This window comes from Panthera tigris, chromosome D4 (assembly GCF_018350195.1).
Source record: "Panthera tigris isolate Pti1 chromosome D4, P.tigris_Pti1_mat1.1, whole genome shotgun sequence".
Taxonomy (NCBI): domain Eukaryota; kingdom Metazoa; phylum Chordata; class Mammalia; order Carnivora; family Felidae; genus Panthera; species Panthera tigris.
The window spans coordinates 76,669,375-76,684,252 of NC_056672.1; the positions used below are offsets into that span (position 1 = coordinate 76,669,375).

The 14,878-nt window shown below is 41.0% G+C and overlaps 1 protein-coding gene and 1 long non-coding RNA gene across 4 annotated transcripts in view; one reads left to right on the plus strand and one right to left on the minus strand.

Moving 5' to 3' along the window:
• The window catches only part of LOC122233025, a 44,155-nt gene that overhangs the window by 715 nt on the left and 28,562 nt on the right, over window positions 1–14,878 (minus strand). The window lies entirely within an intron of this gene.
• On the plus strand, window positions 1,301–13,487 carry TLR4 (toll like receptor 4). 3 transcript variants are annotated; one of them, XR_006210448.1, is made up of 4 exons: window positions 1,301–1,747; window positions 6,105–6,271; window positions 9,593–12,873; window positions 13,473–13,487. XR_006210448.1 is itself a non-coding variant. In XM_007094337.3 (3 exons), exons 1-3 carry the CDS (start codon window positions 1,655–1,657, stop codon window positions 11,832–11,834), a joined length of 2,502 nt encoding a protein of 833 aa, XP_007094399.2. In that variant the 5' UTR covers window positions 1,301–1,654; the 3' UTR covers window positions 11,835–13,430. The 3 variants fall into 3 exon arrangements, 2 of the variants coding, with proteins under 2 accessions (XP_007094399.2, XP_042819916.1); XM_007094337.3 differs by lacking the exon at window positions 13,473–13,487 and having other exon boundaries at window positions 9,593–13,430; XM_042963982.1 differs by lacking the exons at window positions 6,105–6,271; window positions 13,473–13,487 and having other exon boundaries at window positions 1,677–1,747; window positions 9,593–13,431.

Sequence of the window (14,878 nt, forward strand, 5' to 3'; positions counted from 1 at the left end):
GCCAGGCACTGCTCTATGATCTTTACATAGTCTCAATCCTCAAAGCAAAAGTTTGACAGTGGGACTATTTTTAGCTTAATTGTATACTTGTGTTGAAGAAGACTGCAAGAGTTTGTGCTCAGTCGTCTATGACATGCTCCCTCAGAGCTTGATTTTAGAGATGTTGAACTTGAGGTGCCAGCAGGACATCTTGGTAGAGCTATCTAGGACACAATGCTAGCAATACCCCCATTTTTTCCGATGTTCTTGTTTAACAGAAACTTGCCTCGCTACATCCCAGATACAGCTCTAAGAGTTTAACAAATGCCAACTCATTTAATCCCATAGCAATACTTTGAGGTATTATTTTATCCCCATTTTACATATATTTTTAATGATTATAATAGCTACCAATTTATGGAATATACTGATGAAGCATGTACTAAACATTTTATGTAGATTAACTAAAGTTGATCATGTAAGACAAATGTGATTTATCTCCATTTCAAAGACTAGAAAACTAAGGCTTAGTGGCTTGCATCATTGGACTACTGTCCCATGGCTCGATTTTTGTGAATTTCATAGATTCGAGCTTTGATTCTGATTAAAGGCATTGTCCCATTTTGCAGACCAGAAATTAAGGATCAGTAGTATGAAGTGACTGACAAATGCCATGGGGCCATCCTTAAGTCATCCAGCCTCAGTTTGGATTTCAGTATATCTGATTCTTCATTCCAATCTCTTCCCAATATTGCTGTGCTTTCAAACTGTGGTTCACTGGAGCTGTGTTTTCAGTCAGTTTCACAAAAGTGAATTTCTTCACAAGATTTCACAAGAGTTGACGTTGCTACGCGCTGAATTGTATTCCCCTCAAAATCCATGCTGAAGTTCTCCAGTCCCTCAGAACGTGACTGTGTTTTGAGACTGAAGCTTTAAAAAGGTAATTAAGGTAAAATGAAGTCATATAGATGGACCCTAATCCAAAATGACTGATGTCCTTTTAAGAAGGGGAAATTGGGACACACACACACACACACACACACACACACACACACACACAGGGAAGAGCAAGTGAAGGCAGCCACCTGTATGCTGAGGAGAGAGCCTGAAGAGCCGTCATCCCTGCCCACACCTCCATCTCAGACTTCCAGGCTCCAGAACTTCATGAGGAAATAAACATCTGCCCTTGAAGCCCCCCACCCCCACCCCAGTGTGTGGTAATTTGTCACGGTAGCTTTAGGAAATGAATACATACAGTGAGTTTCCTCTACTAAAACGAAACTGGAAAGCCACGTCCTGGATTGTTGCGCAGGCTGTTTGACCAGTTTGATTGCTTTCCTAAGTTCACTAACCAGGAGGTCAGATGACTTCCCGGGATCAAAGTCAGCTTCCTCTTGCTGTTACTTGGACCACTGATCTGCAGACATTTTCTTCTTCTTCTAACTTCCCCTCCTGTGACTGGGGACATAACTATTAGAGAAACAAAAGCCCAGAATGCTAAGGTTGCCTTTCTCACTTCCTCTTGCCTCTGAACGCAGCATTGCTTTGAATACAGTCATTGTCCTAGGGCACTGAGCAGGGGAGAGAAAGCGGCAGTACCTCGGAGGCCACACCAGCAGGCGGATACAGCGTGTCATGTTTCACCGAGCCATTTTTGGACACAGAAAATGCCAGAATGATGCCTCCTACCCGCCTGGCTGGGACTCTGATCCCAGCCATGGCCTTCCTCTCCTGCCTGAGACCTGAGAGCTGGGACCCTTGTGTGGAGGTACGTGGTTAGTGTCAGCTCATCTCCTATGAGATTTGCCTTGCTTCTGAAAAACTGCTCTCTGCCCAGAACTTCCCACTGTGGATCCCCTGCTAGTTGCCTAATTTCATTTGCAAAAAAGAGTCAAATTACCTTAAGGACTTGAGAAGGCACAGGGACCAAACAATTCATGGTTCCATGGCACCAACAGGTAGCCCATGGGTCATGTCCCATTCAGGACTTTAAGTGCTAATAGGGGCTTTAGGTCAGATCTGCTTAAAATCACTGTTCTTTGACTTCTGGGCTGTGTGATCTTGAAGAAGTTATTAAACCTCTCTGAAGCTAGATTTCACATCTATGAAAGCATTATAATAATACCTGCTTAAACAGAGAGCTGTAAGAAGTCTGCTTCCTGTCATTTCCTTCTGCTAGTGGTCTGTACTCTCAGCTTCAAGCACTCACTTCACCCCTTTCGATCTCAGGAAGGAGTGTGTGAGTGTGTGTGTGGGAGGGGTGTGGGAGGGGTGTGGGGGTGTGTGTGGGGGTGTGTGTGTTTTCTCTTAATAGGGAGAACTTTCTAAGTGGATTTCAGACTTGTGGATCTAGCCCTGGTTCCAAAGGATGAAAAGAAAGGAGTTTAGAAAAGAAAGGGGAGAAAGAGAAACGAAGGCAAAATGGAAAATGAGAAACAAAGATACAAGGGGTGGGGGAAGAAAGAACCATGTAAAATGACAGCTAATGCAATGGCTTCTTTCTTTGTGAAATACCAACCGACTTTTGCATAATCTCATTCATGATGGATCTCTTCTGTCCCTCCCCACCCTGTGCATGGACTTTCACAAGTGCTTTGGAAGCCCATGGTAGGACCCAATAACCAAGAGAATGTCCTGGGATTTAATGTGTGACAGGGTCAGAAACTCAAGAAAAGCATAACCAGTGGTGTGCAGAGATTGAGGGCATGGCGGAAATACCATGGGGGAAATACATACCATATGTAACAAAGACAAATTTGTCATCTCAAAGTCTTGCCTTCCTCCAATTTCCTGCCCAGAGGCCTACTCCTTGTCTCCTCTGTATCCCTCCTGCTGTTAGGTTAATGGGGATGGTCCTCTAATCAAAGTCACCACTAGATAAAATCACACCTTCCCTTTTCCCACACCCCATATTCTCAGTCTCCAAAACCTGTCCAACCCTGCCTATCCCCTAAGTGCCACCCTAGGGCAGGTCCTCAATTTTCCTGGCCTTGAGTCTTGGATAGTGACTGGTCTCCTGCCTCTGGAGTCCCCTTTCCACTCTAATTAACTCTGCACATTTTTGTTTGTTTATTTGTTGTTTTGCCTAAGTCTCAGTTCCAACAAATTGCCCTCTTAACAACTTGTGATAACTTTTGAGTGCTATTAGGACAGTTTGCTACCCCACGGCCTTTGCACTGGCTTCCTCTAGCTAGAATGCTTTGCTCCTAAATCAGTGCTGCCCAAAGGCAATATCATGTGGGTCACATGATCTTATTTAAACAATAAATGTAAGCAACTAAATTTAGCCAAAGTTGTACTTAACTAAATTGTAGGTAACTAAGTTTAAAATGTAGCTTTAAAATTTCTGATAGCCACTTTGAAAAAATAAAAACTGATAAATCTGATTTTAATATTTTTATTTAATCCAATATATTCAAAATATTATTTGAAAATGTAATATATACTAAACTATTAATAAAATATTTCACAGCCTTTCTGTGGCACAGAGTGTTTGAGATTTAGTATGTATTTTACATTTAATATACCTCTCAATTTAGACTGTTTCTCATTCTCAATAGCCGTGTGTAGCTAGTGGCTACCATGCTGGAAAGTGCAGTTTTCCTTATCATCATGACTTAATCCCTCACTTCATATTTCTGCTAAAATGTCACCTCCTCTTGGAAGTGTTCCTTGATCACCTCATGTAGAACTCCCTATGCCCCATATTTGCCTCTAATCTCTATGACGATTTATTTTTTATAGCACATCATTAAATACTTTTTGTGTATTTGTTCACTATTTTTCCGTCCTTTTAAAATGGAATCTATAAGTGAAGGATAACATTTCTGATCTTATTTATCACTATATCCCAGCATTTTGTGCTGGTCTCAGTCTATCAATAACCAATGTTGTGGTTGGACCAGCCCTTGTGGTTCTTTTGGATTGTAAGGTACCTTTCAGCAATAACCATCTGGAAACTTTGAAAAACTAAAAATTTATAACTTATAAGACCTGGAAATTATACAGCACATGTAGGGCCACACATGTGGCCTCAATACTGAGGGTAGAGAGAAAAACTGCTCAAGCATGTGGGGTTCTGTTTTGACTGGGGTTGAGAATGGGGCCTTAGGGTTTCCCTGGCTCCCTTCTTAGTGGTGAATTTAAAACATAACAGCAAAGAGTTAAAGGGAGGAGGTCGAGGGGGAAAAAAAAGAAGGCTCAGTGGGGGAAGAAGTCCTGGCTCTGTCTAGTCATGTGGCTGGTGTTGTGTTTATTTTAGCCCTCTTCGAAGCTGATGCCTCCCCCAATTAAAGCTTAAACCAGACACCTGAATTACAAGAAATGCCTACTGTCAAAGCTTAGACTATACCCAGTACCTAGTACATAGAAATTGCTCAACTTATATATTTTAGATGATTAAAAATACTGCCACAGGGCTCTATCTTCCGCACTGGATTAGGATCCATTTCTCCCACTATGGACCAGCCGCTCTGAAATAGTTTCCATCCTTTTCTTGCTTACATTATTCTCTCCTTCTTTCTCTTTCCACATATCCAAATCTTGCTCATCCTTGAAGACACACCTTGAAACCTTCTCATTCTCAGAGGCCTTCTATAATCCCTGGATCCAGAATTGACCTCTACCACTTATGTGCCAAAGGAACTATTTTGGGGGAAAAAAATTTCCAGGCCTGGTTTACGGTCCATTACACTAGTGTGAGTTGTGTTCCTATCTTAGCTCTTCCTCTAGACTGTAAGCTCCTTGAAGTCTGGAGACCAGTTTCACACTGGTCTTTGTACTGTCCATAGCACTTAGATAAAATGGCTACAATTTGGATTTAAGCAAATCTTCATTCAATCAGGTATTCTCTCATTTAGTCCATAAATACTTAGTGAGCATTCACCATTTGCCAGGCACAACTGTGAGTGCTGGAGACATAGCAGAGGACAAGAATATCAAAGCTTACAATGTAGTGAGGGTAATGAACAAGACACATGGTACAATCACATAGACAGTGTAATGTTAGATGGTGATACACCCTGCGAAGGCAGATGACAGAGCGTAAGGGAAGGATGCCTGGTACCATCCTCTATGAGACAGTATGGTCTGGGAGGCTCCTACAGGGGATAGCATTTCCAGAGACATGTCCATCGATGAAGTGAAGAGCTGCACACGTGACCTGTAAGACCTTATGCAGATTATTCCATCACTCTGACTTCTTCTTTAAAAGGTTTATTTGAAGATTAAAGTATATAACATATAAGAAATAGGCCCACATATGGTAGGGGATTAATAACTAATAACAATAAATGTTAACATGTATTGATCATTTACACTGTAATAGGCTTTGGGATAATCTCTTCAAATGCCTTATTTCATTTAATCCTTTTAACAGATTCTATTTTGGTTTGGTTTTAAACAGAAAACCAAAATTAGCTGGCTTAAGCAAGAAATTTTGTTGAATAAATCAGAGAATTCAGAAATTAAATGGGAAGTTAGAGAACAAGGCCTACAAAGAATTTGGGAAATATGATGGAAACAAGCATAGGAACCAAGGGAGCATAAAGTACCTGGCCTTATTTGCTAGGTTACACCACTGAAGTCCAAGCATCTGAAGGATTTTTCCCCATTTCTGTGTTACCTACTCAAAGGTCAATCAGCCAAAAGAGAGAATGCAACTGGCAAAAATTGAGTTATGACTATGAAGTCCAGGCACCTGAACTGATAGTCTCCTCGAGGCTGTATACAATTGTGGGGTACTTGGTATAAAAAAGGTTTTGCCCCAAATCCCATGGAACACTGGGGTGAAACTCAGGGCTTCTGGACTCCAGAGCCTTAGCCTTTCAGCACTTGATTCCCTTGCTTCTCCCTAAATGCTGCCATTGTGATAGCAGAGGTTAGAAAACAGGACATAGGAAGTTCTCTCCCCTTCCAAATCTAGAGTAAGAGATTTTATAAAGTGAGTGGATAAATGAATGAATGAATGAGTGGATGGATGGATGGATGGATGGATGGATGAAAGATGGTTGGATGGCCCCAGTCCAGGAGGTCTCCATGGGTCTGGCCTAGGAGAAGGGTGTGGAGAGGGCAGTCCATTGAGGTGCATATATTAAGACACTGTATCTAATATGTGATCATTGCAGGTGGTTCCTAACATTACTTACCAATGCATGGACCTGAATCTTCACAAAATCCCCGACAACATCCCCTCATCAACCAAGGACCTGGACATGAGCTTTAACCCCCTGAGTCATTTAGGCAGCCATAGTTTCTCCAACTTCCCAGAACTGCAGGTGCTGGATTTATCCAGGTAATGACTGAGATTTTACACACGGCACAAGGTGAAATGCTCATTGTTCTATCATTTCGTTCTTATGTCAGGAGTCTCCTCTTTATTCACTTAGTCATTCAACAGGTATCTTATTTGCTGTATAACTTTGGGCAAGCCCCTTCCTTTCTCCAGGTCTCAGTTGCCTCATCTGTGAAATGAGTACCTGGACAAGATAATTTCTAAAAACAGTTCTATCTTTCGATTTTAGGACAGGGGAGAAAATTGACTCAAACTCTTTCACCAGCAGATATATATTGATTACTATTTGCTATATAGTATAGAATCTACTAGGAAATAAAAGTTTATTGATATATTATATATACAACTCCAGCTATTAAAGAGGGCATACACACTTGAATGAAGTAACATATTAAAATCCTGAGCATGATGTTAGGCCCATAGTAGGCATTCAATAAATGTTACTTGATTCTGATTTGGGATTTTTGAACCTGAGATAAGCATGGGAATACACACCAGTAAGTGATAAGCTATGTGCAAACTAGAGGCAAAATGTTGTGTCGTTCAAAAGAGAGGCCTTCTCTGCAGTGGGTAATCAAGACAGATTTCATGAACTGAGTAGGATTCAAAAAAATATCTAGAATATTGAAAGTGTGACAGAGATAGGGAAATAGGAAGATATAAGTAACCCGAGAAGAAAGATGACAAGATCAAAGAAAAATATCTTCTGTAAGAAAGAACAGTGACTAAGATTTTTCTTTTCTGATTCAGGGAAATGTAACATTTATTAGGGCAGGTGAAATTATTATCATTATTTTGGGGAGAGAATTGGATTCTAAAATTATTTTCATCATTAGGGCTATGATGGGTTATGGGTTATGGGTTATGGGGCTATGATGGGTTTAAAATGTACTAGATAATGGATCATATTCTATATAAGAGTTTGGGGAAAATGCAGAAGCATTTATATATATGGCTATTTATTATAGAAACTTTTAATGAATTCTAAGACCATAGCATGAAAACCTTCTTTAGAGCAGATCTTTATATAGAAAGAAGAGGGGACACTTGATGTTTTATACTCTAACTTGGACAGTGAAAGTGTATTAACAAAGAGGGAATGGAGCATTTTGAAAGGCAGTGGGGGTTGAGGAGAGAGCTCTGTGGGGCTCAGAAGACCTGAGCCAGATCTTCCTCCAATATTTACAGCCACATGGACTGAGGCATGTCACTTGATCTCCCTGAGTCTCAGTATTCTTATCTGTGAAACAGAAATGATGAAACTTACCACACAGGGCTAAATGTGATCGTGGATGTTAACATGCATATATATTAAAAACCTTATAAGGCAGACTTTATAAGAATAAAAATATTACTATTGTTATAGCACTTCATTAGTTTCTGAATTTCATTTTTCTGAATAAGACTTTTTCAAGAACTATAATTAAGATGAACAGATCACCCCTCCCCTTTTTTAAAGCAAGAAGTAGTTTCTCATCAAACCATGTGTTTTATAAGGAATACTTAAGGAACTTTTCTCAGAGGCCTTAACAATGTGCCTCAAGAGAGGCCAGCTCTCTCTCTCTTGATTACGGTTTAGGGCAAGGACAAACATAGTATTGTAGATATCCTTTCCCTTCTCATATCCCTTCACAAATCTCACATATAGTGATTCAACTAGTCCTCTAGGATGCTTTATAATAGACCAGTCACCCTGTTATTCTTATGGAAACCTATTGACACATGTATTTGCTTTTTTGGACAAGGAAACTGAAGTACAGAGAGTTTAAGTAATGTATCTACATTCACTCTCTATGTTTTGTAGAGCTTGCTGCAGCAGAGATTCATAGTCACATCTCCTGCTTCCAAGTTAAATGTTGTCTTCATCTTAATGCTCTGTTTCTCTAAAGTGATGAGCCCCCTTTGATGAGACAGAGCAAGAGCAAGACCTCTCCAGTCATCTGATGCACACAGCAATATACATAAGTTTATAGGTTACAACATCTTATAACTGAAAGTCACTTGAGAAATAATCAAGTTTAGCTGCCTCATTTAGAAAGGTGATAACTGAGGTCCGGAGAGGAAGTTTCCAAAATCATGTGATATGAGAGAGAGGACATCAAAGACACCAGAGCCAAGATATCTTGCCCACTTTTCCAGTATTCTTTCTATAGCATCTTCCACCTTCTATTGAATTACCAATCGATAACAAAAGCTTGGGCCAAAATGCTTTGATTACCCATGACCCACATGGAGGGGATAGGACAAGTGGAGAAATTGTTAACGTGATTCAGGTTGGACTAGGAAATAACTCACTTGCAAATTGTAACTGTCATGCACTTGTAGGACTGGCAGGTGTTTACCATTGACTTGCCATTCATTGGCTGGATAAGAACCTTGTCTGTAGGACACCTCTACGAACACTGTATAAAGCACGGCTTCCATTTCTCTGGAAATAAAATTCAAAATCCTTTATCCAGTCTTTAAGCCTTTGCTTTGTATCCTCCTTTCTCCACAAGTTCGTCTCACACTCCTCCACTTCCCTCTCTGTACTCCAGACACAGAAGCAGTTTCTTACGGTTCCTCCATGTATCATGGCTGTTGCCTACCTCAGACTCACTTCCTTTTCTTGGTAATCCTTACTCATCTTTCAGGTTTCAATTTAAGTGCTCTCGTGGAAGTCTGTTCTGGTCCCCCCTGTCTAGGTACCTTCCTTCCATATAAGGTTTCCTAGTGTACTTTCCTTTTCTTCCATACAACTCACTCCCATCACCTGTTACTACTAACATTTACCTGTGATAACCACAACTTGCAAATATCTAGCTATCATACATGGAGAACGCTGCATAGACATTGAGGGTAACACAAATGTGTAATTTTTTATGTCTTTAAAATTGACACTGACCGGTTATTTAGCATGCCTAACAACTAAAAGCTATCCATATCATCTGTGCCAATCTGATGGACAATCACAATTATGTATGGCAGGAAATAGCTAAAGTTAATCCAAGGTGGTTACATACTCTATCAGCCATACAGTCTTCACGTGTCCCCATTATTGATCTTCAACTGACTTCTTTCTGATGGATGTGTTGCCTCTGCTTAGCACGTGTGCCTAGTGTGCTAAAAAGAGTTTGTCATTGTGTCCGGCGTAATAATACTGCATCTGTGGGGTTTCTTATTTGCTCGTGTCATGATCTGTCCTGCTTCATGTCTTTGTCGATGGCATAGATCATATGGCATGTCACATCTGTGTGAAGAGCTAGGTGACTGGGGTGGTTACTCCATTTTGAGTTTTGATCAGCAGAAATATTACATAATCTGTATCTCTTTTCCCTGTAGGTGTGAAATTCAAATAATGGAAGATGATGCATATCAGGGCCTAAACCACCTCTCCATCTTGATATTGACAGGAAATCCTATCCAGAGGTTATTCCCAGGAGCTTTTTCTGGACTATCGAGTTTACAGACGCTGGTGGCTGTGGAGACAAATATAGCATCTCTAGAGGACTTCCCCATTGGACATCTCAAAATGTTGAAGGAGCTTAATGTGGCTCACAATCTTATCCATTCCTTCAAATTACCTGAATATTTTTCTAACATGCCCAACCTTGAGTATTTGGATCTTTCCAATAACAAGATCCAAAATATTTATCATAAAGACTTACAGGTTCTACATCAAAAGCCTCTACTCAACCTTTCTTTAGACTTGTCCCTAAACCCTTTAGACTCTATCCAACCAGGTGCCTTTAAAGAAATTAAGCTCCGTGAACTGACTTTGAGAAGTAATTTTAATAGTACAGATGTAATGAAAGCTTCTATTCAAGGTCTGGCAGGCTTACAGGTCCATCAGTTGGTTCTGGGAGAATTTAAAAATGAAAGGAACTTGGAAAGATTTGACAAATCTATCCTGGAGGGACTGTGCAATTTGACCATAGAAAAATTCCGGATAGCATACTTTGACAAGTTCTCAGAGGATGCTATTGACTCATTTGATTGTTTGGCAAACGTTTCTACCATTTCTCTGGTGCATCTGTATTTCAACGGGCCAAAACAGCTCCCTAAAAATCTCGGATGGCAACGGTTAGAATTGGTTAACTGTGAATTTGAACAATTTCCCACATGGAAGCTGGACTCTCTCAAGGAGCTTGTTTTCTCTGCCAACGAAGTTGGGAACACTTTTACTCAGGTTAAGTTGGAAAGCCTTGAGTTTCTAGATCTCAGTAGAAATGACTTTAGTTTCAAGAGTTGCTGTTCTGAGAGAGATTTGGGGACAACCAGACTGAAGCATTTAGATCTAAGCTTCAACAATATTATTACCATAAGTTCAAACTTCTTGGGCTTAGAACAGTTAGAATATCTAGATTTCCAGCGTTCCAGTTTGAAACAGGTCAGTGATTTTTCAGTATTCCTACCCCTCAAAAACCTCCGTTACCTTGATATTTCTTACACTCACACCCAAGTTGCCTTCCATGGCATCTTCAATGGCTTGATCAGCCTCCAAATCTTAAAAATGGCTGGCAATTCTTTCCAGGACAACTTCCTTCCAAATATTTTCATGGAGCTGACTAACTTGACCATTCTAGACCTCTCTGATTGTCAGCTGGAACAGGTGTCCCAAGTGGCATTTAACTCACTCCCTAAACTTCAGTTGCTAAATATGAGTCACAACCACCTCTTATCATTGGATACACTTCCTTATGAACCACTTCACTCCCTCCAGACTCTGGACTGCAGTTTTAACCGTATAGTGGCCTCTAAGGAGCAAGAACTACGGCATTTTCCAAGTAATCTATCTTCCTTAAATCTTACTCGGAATGATTTTGCTTGTGTTTGTGAACACCAGAGTTTCCTGCAGTGGGTCAAGGACCAGAGGCAGCTCTTGGTGGAAGTTGAACAGATGGTGTGTGCAAAACCTTTGGACATGCAGGGCATGCCCATGCTGAATTTTAGGAATGCTACCTGTCAGGTGAGCAAGACCATCATTACTGTGTCGGTTTTCACTGCACTCTTGGTTTCTCTGGTGGTGGTTCTGGTGTATAAGTTCTATTTCCACCTGATGCTTCTTGCTGGCTGTAAAAAGTATAGCAGAGGTGAAAGCACCTATGACGCCTTCGTTATCTACTCAAGCCAGGATGAAGATTGGGTGAGGAATGAATTGGTAAAGAACTTGGAGGAGGGGGTGCCCCCTTTTCAGCTCTGCCTTCACTACAGAGACTTTATTCCTGGTGTGGCCATCGCCGCCAACATCATCCAGGAAGGTTTCCATAAAAGCCGGAAGGTTATCGTCGTGGTGTCCCAGCACTTTATCCAGAGTCGATGGTGCATCTTTGAGTATGAGATTGCCCAGACTTGGCAGTTTCTGAGCAGCCGTGCCGGCATCATCTTCATCGTCCTGCAGAAGTTGGAGAAGTCCCTGCTGCGGCAGCAGGTGGAGCTGTATCGCCTTCTCAACAGGAACACCTACCTGGAGTGGGAGGACAGTGTCCTGGGGAGGCACATCTTCTGGAGACGACTCAGAAAAGCCTTGCTGGATGGTAAACCACGCAGTCCAGAAGGAATGGCAGATGCAGAAGGCAGCTAGCGTGGAAGAGTAACCTCTGTCTGAGGAGGAAACACTCCTGCAGTGCTCCTTGCCCAGCTTGACCCAGTACCTTCGTTCACGAAATGAGAATTAAATGCTGTGACATACCTGGCGCTGTGCCAAGGGCAGATGATTCAGTGGTGCCCGAGGAACCCAGGACTGCTGACCTCATGGGGTTTACAGTGCAGGGGGAATAAGTACTGTGCTAAATTACAGAATCTCCAGGTGGATGTTTCAACCAAATCAGCTAAGGAGTCCATGGCAGGGAAAGTCAACTCAATACTTACCCCATCAAACTGAATTAGACCCAAGACCCTGGGCCCTAGTGAAATCAGAAGGTATAGTTCTTCACCTGAGTCTTCTGAATGGAAACTACCTCATGTTTTACATTTTAGCCAGCTTAAACTTAACTGAATGAGGTCTTTACTCACTTTTCCCTTTTCTATTGAATGCAATTTAAATTCCACTTGATAACTCAGAAGGCTCCTGATTGAGACCACCTCCCCTCCAGTTTCAACCTGTTTCCTTACATAGGCTAAAGTCTGTAACTAATTCCGAAGAAAATCTGAGTAATACATATCCACAAACATCCTGGTCTTTCTTTTGTATGTTCTAAATATTAACTGACTGTGCCTGATACATTTTTGTTTTTATAAATCTAGTTCTCATTTTTCATGTCTTCTCTATAAACTCTTACCATAAATAAGGCTTTTAGAGACATGCTAGAAATTTCCATATTTAAGCACTATCATTCAAGAAAATATGTGAAATTCACTCCATCACTTTGTCGCTTGATGTCACTCTAAAGTTATTAACTACTAAGTTATGACTGTCATGAAGGAAGCATTACAATGATTTTGTTTAAAGTGCGACTTTTTGTAAGAGAGAGGGACAAGTCCAAATTCCTGGTCTTATAAAGAGCAATTCAGGCTCCTGAGGATGGCCTCAGGAGGTCATTTTTTGATGGTTCTAGAAACATATGGCTGATACAGTTGAGGTGATCACATGACGAGAGCTGCAGCAGTCTCTTCCACAGCAGGTGAATATTGCCTGACAGGACATTGATGCCTTCAGGGATTGTGAAATAGTTTAAGGTGGGGAGCATACATTGTGGCTTCCTGTTGGGTATCACTCTGTGACCACATTTAGGAAGGAGTGGATGTTATGACTGAGAAAACAATGTCACTGAGGGTAAAGTGGGTCATGTTGAGGAGAATTCTTCGAAGAGCACACACTTATCTTCCCCAGAATGGTACATTCAAAGGAAGATCAGTGAAGATACTTGGAAAAGATGCTTGTCAAAACTGAAAACATGGCCACACCCAAGAGTGTGCTTGTGACGGAGTGTTTCAGAGTGCATTTTCATTGCAATATAGTGGGAGGTGTTGCACACAGCTGGGTGTGCTTCTAAGTCTTACGTGGTAGTGAAAGTGGATAGTGGATCTATGTATTTGTGCATGTCTCTAAGTATTACTGTGTGTGGATGCAAGAGTTTGTGTGTGTGTGTCTGTGTGATTATGTCTGTATGGAACAGTGTGATTATATTGCAAGGGGAATATGTGATTGATGTGAATGTCTACAGCTGTTGCTTTATTATTTTTATTATTTTTTAACGTTTATTTATTTATTTTGAGACAGAGAGCAAGCGGGGGAGGATGAGAGAGAGAATCCCAAGCAAGTTCCATGCTGTCAGTGCAGAGTCCGATGTGGGTCTCCATCTCAGGAACTGTGAAATTGTGACCTGAGCTGATATCAAGAGTCGGATGCTTAACCGACTGAGACATTCAGGTGCCCCTACAGCTGTCTGAGATAGGTTCTCTACTCTTGTGTTTGTATGTGATTACTTATATACAAATGTCTACATTAGATTCTGAGTATGCCTGAAGGCATGTGTTTTCTGCGCGTGTCCACGCTATAGTGTGTGTTTTGCACATGTGTGTTAGTTCAAGCAAACATACAAGACTCCAAGGAGGAAAATCAAAATGCAACTAGAGTGTTTCTTGTATACAAGGCTGATGCTGGCCTTCTTCCCATCAGCCTCCTCTCCCAGATGGGAATTCAGAAAATTGCAGGTGAGGTAGACCAGAAAGGAAAGAAATGATACGATGGAAATGTAAGGGGAGGAAAGAAGAAAGTCAGACCTAGGGCAAATTCTTTGCAGCTATTTAAGTCCTCTGGATTGAAAAGACATGAAGAGTGGAATAGAGAGAAAGTAATACTAATTGGAATGCCTTAAATTTGTGTAATACCTTACAACTTGGAATATAGTCACACAATTATGACCACATATAAATTTCTTATCATTGAGGTGAGGTAGCAGGTTAAGAATTAGTTTCCTCATTTCACTGACATTAAACCTGAAGTGAAAGGAAGTAAATTTATTGTCAATAGGCCACAGTGTAAATGAATGGCAGGACCTGGACTTGGGCCTCCAGCCTCCTCAGGGCAGCTCAGTTTTCTACTACACCCCACTGCTTCATGCTGAGAGTTGGTAAAACAAGAAGTGAAACCCCTGTAGTTTTCTGTGTGGTTGACACTAGTCAAGGGTTTTTCACTGAAACCATGAATCTTTAGGCAAATACATATGCAACACATATTATATATCAAATGATTTACTTACAACACATTTCTTTCCATAAAGGATGTGAGGGAGATTCAAATGGGCAATAAGGCTAGCCGATTAGAACCAGAAAAGCTGGACAAAGAATGAAAAGGGGAAAGGAAGACACTAAGCGTAAGGTTTAGCATACTGTTTTCCCATTCAACCGTTGGAAAGACCCCCACCCCACCCCCCGCTGGTGTTTTGGGTAGTGTGGCTTCTGGAGAAAGCCAAAATTCAGATTCACCATGTATCCTGTATGCTTTGGGCTTCACTTTTATGAGAGTCGAGCCAACTCAAATACAAAATGAGGGTAGAATATTACTCTGTAAACTGTTGTAAGTATTCAAAATAATTGCACATATAAGGGATACTACTTTTATGGAGGAGCGATCCTCTGGGACTTTATGCAGGGCGAACAGAAAGAAACACTAAGTGGTCTTCT

Bases quoted from the DNA above. Each gene is read 5' to 3' on its own strand.
- TLR4 (XM_007094337.3), top strand. From the start codon at position 1,655: ATGATGCCTCCTACCCGCCTGGCTGGGACTCTGATCCCAGCCATGGCC. The intron at 1,748-6,104 runs GTACGTGGTTAG...TGATCATTGCAG, and splicing joins GCTGGGACCCTTGTGTGGAG to GTGGTTCCTAACATTACTTA. The intron at 6,272-9,592 runs GTAATGACTGAG...TTTTCCCTGTAG, and splicing joins CAGGTGCTGGATTTATCCAG to GTGTGAAATTCAAATAATGG.